The sequence below is a fragment of the Tribolium madens genome, unplaced genomic scaffold (genome assembly GCF_015345945.1).
Source record: "Tribolium madens isolate multiple individuals breed KSU strain unplaced genomic scaffold, Tmad_KSU_1.1 Scaffold_97;HRSCAF=244;Tcas5.2_LG3a, whole genome shotgun sequence".
In the NCBI taxonomy this organism is placed as follows: Eukaryota; Metazoa; Arthropoda; class Insecta; order Coleoptera; family Tenebrionidae; genus Tribolium; species Tribolium madens.
In genome coordinates, this window is record NW_025401069.1 from 14,294,593 (window position 1) to 14,302,867 (window position 8,275).

The following is an 8,275-nucleotide window of genomic DNA, read 5'->3' on the forward strand; positions in this document are numbered from 1 at the left end:
GACCCATATTTTTTATAATTTGGAAGGAATTAGTTTTTTTGGTACAGACATGTTTTTACTAAAAATTATCGTTTAAAAAAAAATATTTTTAGGTGATTCCCCTATCCCCGCCTGGGCAGTTGTCATACTTGTAGCACTTGCCGAAATTATTGTGGGGGCAATAATTTTCTTCGTGATGAAAAGGGCCGTTTTGGACACACCTATTGTTGGTTCTTACAGTCCAGCAAAAACAGAGGAAGCATAACAATGTACACATGAACATATTTTTATTTTTCTGTATTTTTATTATTTTTATAAACTCAAATGTAATTTGACCCATTTTTATTAAAAATCGAGGAAAAAAAATTGCACACACACTACCTTTAAATTAATGTAGTGGAAAAAATTGAAATAAACCACAGTTGCATTTGTTAATCGCTGTCCATATTTATCTCTTTTAATTTCTCCCAGTCAAGATCAACAATGAGAATTTGATTTCTGTGTTGTGTAACAGTTACAGTTACAGGGGCATATAAATCTCTATCTAAAGCGGACCATCCTGTATACTGTAACAATTCCCGTATTAAAAATTAAAATAAACGTTTTAAGCCTTACAATTGACGTTGTTTTGTGTCTTATTTTCCCCTCCTCATCAAACGGTTCATATTTCTGTAATAGGGCCTTCCCATCAACCCTCCAAATACAGGGGTGCTTTTTGGGGTCCCCCACTTGTGCGTCTTTTTTCAAAATCAGAAAAGAGCCAGTCTACAAATGATATAACAAAAGGCTACCTTCCTTAATAGTAAAATCGTCCCTTACCGAAAAGTCTTTCGCGTTGATCGTTTTGGGTAGGTTTTTTTGTTCGTCCACTGGGGGCTCAATTTTCTGTTTTTTGTTCACTCCATTTCGTTTTCTCGGTTTCGGGTCGTCGTCAATTTCACTCGAGCTTGATTCGGACTTGAGACGGGGCTTTTTGCTGACTCTGGAAGACGCCCGGCGTGTTGTGGTTTTCCTGACCTGGAAAATTGATTTATTTTTGTTGTTTTGACTCGGGGAAACACTCGAGTTACCGGTTCTAATTCGGCCCCACTGCTCCACTCCGAGCCTGAGCTTTCGTAAACTGCAGGATCGTCTTCGTTTTCGGAAAAATCGCTAACCTTGCTCATTTTGCAAGTGTGAAAAACTCCAACACGGAGTCACTGAATTCCTTCTTGTAGGCGTGGGGTTGGTTATGGTTTTTGTTGATCAATTCACCACGGAATGTTTAAAAACACAAATCATTACGCAAATACACGAATTTGATTATGTTGTTTTTTGCTCCTGTCGACGCCATGTTGCACACACCTGTCAAAAAAATTAATAAAAATGTACCGAGTGAGCTTACGACCGAAAGTTTTCATTGGCTGGTTACGGATTTGGAGCGCACCAAGTGGGGAAGATGCAAACTAAAATAACAGCGGGTGATTTAAAAGAGAAAATAGAAGTTTTTAAAATTGATGTTTGTATTTTAGATAGTCTTTGTCGGTTTTACTTGGTTTTTAAAATATTTTTAATACTAAAAAAAATTTACATTTTATTGATAAATAAATATATTCAACTTTAAACATTAAAAAAATTAATTATTATTTTAGTAGCCAAAAACTTTATAGTTGCACAAGAAATGGAAGAAATATGACTCAATTATCAACGATAGGCAACCAACAATGTCATTTTTGTTACGTAGTTATAATTTGTTTTTGTAACACAACTTACTAAATTAGAGTTTTTTTTTTTAATTTTGTGATTGTGATACTATTAAAAAGCTTACATATTTTTATAATAAAATTTAATGCAAAACGATAATATGGATGGCGCCATCTAGACCAGGATTGCGCGCGGCGCTGTTTCGGTCGATAATTCAGTTTACCTTTTTACTTGTCGGTGGCGTTTGCATAGGATTTATTAGCTGTCCAATCGTTTTTAACAGGTAAGTCAATGTCTTGATATTTATTAAATGTTTAAGTAAAATGTAATTCGTCTGACATTCTGTTCATTTTCAACGGTGGTGTCTAAAATTAAAGTAAATCAAATAACTGAATCCTGACCCACGAACGTGGTTTTTATATTGTTGTAATCGTTTTTCAATGTCATAAAAGAAAAACATGGTAGTAATTAATAACTAGAATAATTATATTTATTATACTGTTATCACTGGGAAGTTGTAACACGTGTTGTACTACTTGTACTTAACCTAAAACCAGGGTTGATGAGCAGGCATAGGCAAATATGTTAATGAAAAACATACAACCAAGAGACGGCGCCACTTGCTTTTATTTACAGATTTCTGTAAATTACCACAAACAGTAGTAAACAGAAACTACTAGTGCCATCTCTTGGTTGTATGTTTTGTTTTTACTTAAAAAAATAGAGAATATAAAGCAATCTTTGGATATTTGACGCAAAATATCAAAAAACACTTTTCAATCAACTTTCACTAGTATTGTTCAAATAATTTCCCAGTTAATTTTTCCCTTTCGAGTTCGAATTATTTGTTACATACCATACTTTGTTCGTGGTACGCTCTTTTCATTGTGTGTTTAAATTTTGCTTGGTTTCGTTTTTTAGTATCTACTTTTAAGGTAGAATTATTCAAGTTTCAAGTTTTCAAGTTTTGAAATAGGTAACACTCTCCTAAAAGATATCCAACAGCAATGCTCCTCAAGAGAATCTTGAAACTACTGGGTAAGAGTCCAGAAATTTGGGGACATTTAACTGCTGTCAAAATTTGAACAGGTAAAAACATAATTAGAAAGGAAAATTTTCGCTTTTGAATTGTGGTCTGTTTCTAGAACTAGGGGGGATTTTAAGCTCTTTTACAGCTAATGTCATCACACTTGGACGATATCACAAGGGCTTGCAATGTAGGGTTAGACTCTCAGAAATTTTTATTGATTGATTCTAAAAACACGGTTGTAGAATGAGAAAAGAATGATTTTTTAGGTAACAAATAAATTTTGACTGAACGTCTCTCTAATAATGTGTCCTCCGCTGTGATTTTGACCGCAGTTCAAACAGAGATTCTGTCAGTCCGGATAGGCTAAAACACTTTTTTAGTTAAATTTTTGCTCATAATCTGATTCCAAAATAAAGTATAAGAAGTTCAAACAAAAAATTTACACGAAAAAGTCTTCGCAACAGTTTTTTGGGCTAAAGAAGGACTTTTGCTATTACCTGAGACGATCATATCAAAAGGAAACTATGCAAAATATTCTAAAATTGTGTGTGATTCTATCGCTAAAACCTGCTTTATGTTCTACATTATCGAATATATTATTTTATTTTTTTCTCTTTTGTTCCCAATTGTTCCGATTTGTTCTCTTTTGTTCCGTATTGCTCTGGTTTGTTCCCGTTTGTTCTCGTTTTACATGCAATCTTAATTCCAACTGAATTTTGTGCTATATTAAGGGAATTTCTGGAAATACTTTTAGATTTGCAAAAATCTGTCTTTGTTAGTTTTTTATTTACGGTAGAATTGAGATATTCAATGGCAAAATTACCATTTTTCATTTGCGTTACTTCATTGATATTTCTTGGTATATTTAGTTTTTTATCTCGAGTAAAAGATTTGTAACTATTTTTAAATTGTTGGAGTTCAGATTGTTGTCTTGTTTTTAATGGTGTGTAATACTCTGTACAGTCTTCAGTATTTGTCATTTTTTTAAATTTATTTTAGAAATTTAGTCTAATATTAAACTTTTGTTGGTTATGGTTTGCCATGTAATAGAGATTTGTTTTCGATCTAATTTGACTTGTATGGTTAAAAGCAGTTTATACCCCTTCTGATAATTAAATTATTATAAATAAATATAAAAATCAATGATCTTTCCCAATGCAAATAATTGTGTTTATATTTTGCTACAGCTTTCTTGATAACCAATCCAATTTTTTTTCTTCACCTGATTTCATCATGCCTGGTGGTAGAAAGAGTGGACGAAATACACGCAGAACTCTCGCAACAGCAATAGAATCCGAAAAAAGGCCACATTTCAACCCTGACGACACAACTGAACCAACTGCAGTGAGTGGCTCACTTGTTTCAAATAAATATTTTATTGATTCAGCAACTTATGTGAATTTTTAATATTTGTATGTTTCTGTATTCTTTTTCCAGGGTGAAGTTGTAGGTGTAGATGGAATCTCTGGAAACAAAGTAGGTAAGTTGTTGTTGTGAGTAATTAAATAATTCAATGACTTTTATTTACAGAAACATTGCAGTAAGCCAAATATTAGTACATGTTCATCACAGTTTTCGATAATCAAAACCACAGACCATTTTGTGGACAAAACTAAGATTATAGAGGTTCTTTTTGGTGATTCAGAATATGTTCTTATCACAAGACCAAGACGATTCGGCAAGTCCACCATGATGAACATGGTAAAAGAGTTTGTGGAGAAGAAGGTATACACAAGAGGAGATAAAGTAGGACAAGAAATCCTGAGGTCAACAGAAAATGATCGTGCATTTCCTGAGATGAATTTGCGTCTGTTTGAAGATGGGAACTTGGAAATTTCCAAGTGGGATGAGTTCTCTCGCCATCGTGGGAAATATCCGACCATTTACTTAGATTTACAATCGATTCATGGTTATAATTTTCTGCAAATTTTGCTTTCGTTTAGGAGAACCATAATCGATGCATTTAGTTCCCACAGTTATTTACTGCATTGTGAAGACTTGTGGTCAACTGAAGAAGATAAAAAAACATTTATAAAATACCTGTATCCAACATCCATAGATCAGATGATAGTAAGCAGCTCAGAAGCCGTGGAAGCTTTATTGTTATCTTATATAGAAGGGTCTTTGCCATTCCTAGTTCAAGTTTTACACAAACACTACAGTCATGGAATTTATCTTTTCATTGACGAGTACGACGCGCCCATTAACAACATACTCTTCGAAAATAAAGATCTTTGCGAAAAAGTTAATAACCTGCTTACCATTGTCTTTAAAAATCTTATGAAGCGACAAGACAGTTTCATAGCTCGTGCTTTGATCACAGGGATATCTTACATGGCTTTTCAGGAGTGAACAATGTGAAAAAACACATGTTTCTCAGAGGAGCACTGGATGGTGATGATAGGTATGAAGTATTTTATGGCATAACAGAAGAAGAACTGGAGCAGCTCACAACAAAGTTCACTGAGAAATTTTGTCAGGGCGTGAACAAACTCCCTAAAGAAAAAGTGGAATCATATTACAACGGATACCAAAGTATTGGACGGAGTAGAGTCAAGATATATCCTATTTGGTCAATTGTGAACGCTCTAGAAAACGGAAAGATATGCAATTATTGGGAGGAGTCTGGAATCATGGCGGGCGCAAGACAGGGACTTAAGATACCAATTGTTCGGATCGCAATTGAAAAGTTGTTGTCGGGAAGACACATCAAATGTGAAATTCCATATGAATTAGAGCTAGAACACCTCCAAGACCTGTGTGATGTGATTTTGAAGTGGGAAGAGAAATGGACTCTCTTAAAACCTGATGTTTTCCTTTCTTTTCTGATGCAACAAGGGTATTTAGTGTATGAAAAAAATATAGAAAAAGACATATTTGAAGTTAAAATTCCTAATACATTTGTTGAGAACGAATTTAGAAAACTGATCAAAACGTACTTTGAAAATCATTATGATCGTCTCATTGCAAATGTAACGGCAGTGTTCGATGAGTTCCCAGATGATTTAAGTGATGAAATTGTGAAGAGATTAATTAGTTCTATGCAGAAGGTATTTGAACATGTGAGCGAAAAATGGAACCAATGCAACGAAGACGTGTACCATTGTGTGATTTTCCACTGTTTGTATAACTCATCAGAGTACATGTGTTGCACTGAACTGTCGGGACTTGACATTGCGTTCAATTCAGAAAATAAAGCAGAGTAATAATTGAGGTCAAGCACTGTCAGAGTGCATTAAAGGCTTTTGAACAAATTGAAAGTAAAGGCTATGCAGAAATTTTCAGGAAAAAGTTATCAAATGAAAAGCTCAAATGTGTTTGTATGGTATTGAATGTGAATAACAACAATAAAGTAAGCATTGCCTATAAGAATGCAGATAAGGCTGGTTCACCACGTGTGATTTCTTTGGAAAATGGAGACTGAAATGTGCCTCTTGTGTTTATTACATTGTAAATTTTCGTCCTTGTTTTCCATTACAATTTTTTGCCATTGACCACATTTATGGGTACCACTAACTAACATTTATACAGGGTGAATATAAAGTATGGAACCAAGCGGTTTTATTTTTAATCATTTGCCTCCGGAAAATAATAATTAATAAGTAATATAAAAAATGTGATCGTATTTTCAGAACGAAATTTTGTTTTGTTTTTGAGTTTTGCAATTTTTTTGTCAAAATTGCAATTTATGTGAAAAAAAGCAGATAGTTGTAATCCTTAGAGTATAGCTTTTATGAGAAAAATTATTTTATAGTGGGTTGCCATTTAAAAAAAAATTTTTTTTTGTAGAACTCAAAAGCAAAAAGAAATTTCGAAAAATTTTATTCTTGTTAAATCATCACATTTTTATAGTACTTTATGACTCATCAATTAGTTTTTTCAAAAAATAAATAGTTTAAGTAAAAAACGTTTGCTTCCATACTTTTTATTCACCTGGTAGTTATGTCTTATAAAAAAAAGATTGTGATAGGCCGAATCATTTTTTATGAAGAACAACGATAAATTAAAAAATAAAAACGATCTCTTCAATATTTTTTTTTCATAGTTGCCCCGTTGAAAAATTATTTGTTTGAGACTTGGGACTTCTGGCGAGCATTAAAAGTAATATTTTTTTGTATACGCTCTCGAAACAAGCTGAGTCTTTGCTGAATCCAGTAAAATAGTATGAAAATGGTTATATTAGGTACTTAATACTCAAAATATAGTTTTGTAGAACGGATAAGTCAATTTAGTTACTATCGTGGCGAAATTTGTTCAATTAATAATAGGTGTAAATTTGTTGTATAATAAATTATTTTGTCTGATTATTGTTGCTAACATGGCACACATTTTTTCGAAAAAAAATGGTCAGGTCTACTAAACACGGGAGATTTGATAGAAGTACAATTACAACAAAATTAGCTTGTTTTCTCATTTCACGTCAAATGTTTCTGCTTCTAGTTTTCTAATAATAATAACCAAAAATTATTATGCTAATTACATGATAAAGATAATCCGTCCTTTGCTTGGGTTGGTATGTACAAGAGCAGGTAGAGACCCTCGTTCCTCCACAGAAGCGGCGCTGGCAACGCCTCTAGTGGTAAAAACAATGAACTAGGAGGCATTTTTGGCCAAAATATATTATTATTAATTTAAAAGCAACAGTGTTTTATTACATGGTGTTTGTTGAATTTGTTAAGAATTAATGTTTTGTAATAAATACCAAAATCCTAAAACGAATCTTTAGGTCTACCGTTAAATATCGTGACTTTTACATCAATCACAATATCTCAAAAACTAAACACTTTTTTTAAAAAAAGGCCAACGCATCGGCCTATAGAATATTCTTTTAAATTATCTTACAAAAACCAAAATTGATTACTTGAAAAATGACTGAGTAAAGTTGTTTTCAAGTTCACCATTTATGCATTTTTGTTCTTTTTTTAAAAGTATTATTTTTTTTTTTTAAAATCTCAACGTATCGGCCTGTAGATTTAAAAAACCTTTGTTTTGATGTATAATACATGAAATTCTGTTGCATATTAAGAGAGTAATCTTGTTTTCAATATACTAACGTTGGTGCGGACACCCTTAAATCGAAAATATCATATTTTTCACCTTTTCAAGCGTTTAAGAAAGTTCTTCAGCCAGAAATGCAATTTTTTTGCAAAATTTTTGCAGTTAAATACATTTTTGAACTAAAAACTTCTTTTTTTCGCAAAATGTTACTAAAATCGGCCACAAAATCACTAATCTAGATTCAAATTATCGCTCTATTTTGGTCTGTTTCACTGGATTTAGTTTGGTGACCTAAAAACCTACTTTTTGCAAAAAAATTTATTCACAACCAAAAAACTACCAAGTTTTTTAAAACTTTAAAGCGTTAAACATGTTTTTTTTAGGAAAAAATGACCAAATAACATTATTTTTGACTTTTTCAGTTACAAATGCACTTTTTTTGCGACATTTTGCTCAAGCAAGTTGTGAAATCTTCTAATTAGACAAAAATTGGTGTTTTTTGCCATTTGTAAGTAAAAATCTTAATTGTTGTTTAGGCAAAAAATTATTTCATTTTTATCTATTTTCAAGCGAATAAAAACGTTT

General features: G+C 32.4%; 3 protein-coding genes across 3 annotated transcripts in view; 2 read left to right on the forward strand and 1 right to left on the reverse strand.

Moving 5' to 3' along the window:
• The window catches only part of LOC123014257, a 4,999-nt gene extending 4,406 nt beyond the window's left edge, over positions 1 to 593 (forward strand). The window contains exon 4 of the mRNA XM_044413278.1: positions 93 to 593. Coding sequence (XP_044269213.1) covers positions 93 to 244 — 152 coding nt within the window. The 3' untranslated portion in view covers positions 245 to 593. The remainder of the gene's footprint in view (positions 1 to 92) is intronic.
• LOC123014254 lies at positions 250 to 1,337 on the reverse strand. Its single transcript, XM_044413276.1, has 4 exons — positions 1,050 to 1,337; positions 799 to 996; positions 595 to 744; positions 250 to 545 (listed from the first exon to the last, which is right to left on the reverse strand). The coding sequence occupies exons 1-4, from the start codon at positions 1,143 to 1,145 to the stop codon at positions 411 to 413; spliced, it is 579 nt and encodes a 192-aa protein (XP_044269211.1). The 5' UTR covers positions 1,146 to 1,337; the 3' UTR covers positions 250 to 410.
• A 564-nt stretch (positions 1,338 to 1,901) lies between these two features.
• On the forward strand, positions 1,902 to 6,186 carry LOC123014486. The gene is made up of 4 exons (XM_044413631.1): positions 1,902 to 1,945; positions 3,880 to 4,036; positions 4,130 to 4,168; positions 4,223 to 6,186. The coding sequence occupies exons 2-4, from the start codon at positions 3,926 to 3,928 to the stop codon at positions 5,042 to 5,044; spliced, it is 972 nt and encodes a 323-aa protein (XP_044269566.1). The 5' UTR covers positions 1,902 to 1,945; positions 3,880 to 3,925; the 3' UTR covers positions 5,045 to 6,186.
• The last annotated feature ends 2,089 nt before the right edge of the window (positions 6,187 to 8,275 follow it).

What these genes read in the sequence shown, in the direction of transcription:
- LOC123014254 (XM_044413276.1), bottom strand. Translation starts at nt 1,145, where the DNA reads ATGAGCAAGGTTAGCGATTTTTCCGAAAACGAAGACGATCCTGCAGTT. An exon ending in GTGGGGCCGAATTAGAACCG is followed by an intron (nt 997 to 1,049) that starts GTAACTCGAGTG and finishes TCAATTTTCCAG; the next exon opens with GTCAGGAAAACCACAACACG. An exon ending in TCAACGCGAAAGACTTTTCG is followed by an intron (nt 745 to 798) that starts GTAAGGGACGAT and finishes TATCATTTGTAG; the next exon opens with ACTGGCTCTTTTCTGATTTT.
- LOC123014486 (XM_044413631.1), top strand. Translation starts at nt 3,926, where the DNA reads ATGCCTGGTGGTAGAAAGAGTGGACGAAATACACGCAGAACTCTCGCA. An exon ending in ACACAACTGAACCAACTGCA is followed by an intron (nt 4,037 to 4,129) that starts GTGAGTGGCTCA and finishes TTCTTTTTCCAG; the next exon opens with GGTGAAGTTGTAGGTGTAGA. An exon ending in ATGGAATCTCTGGAAACAAA is followed by an intron (nt 4,169 to 4,222) that starts GTAGGTAAGTTG and finishes TTTTATTTACAG; the next exon opens with AAACATTGCAGTAAGCCAAA.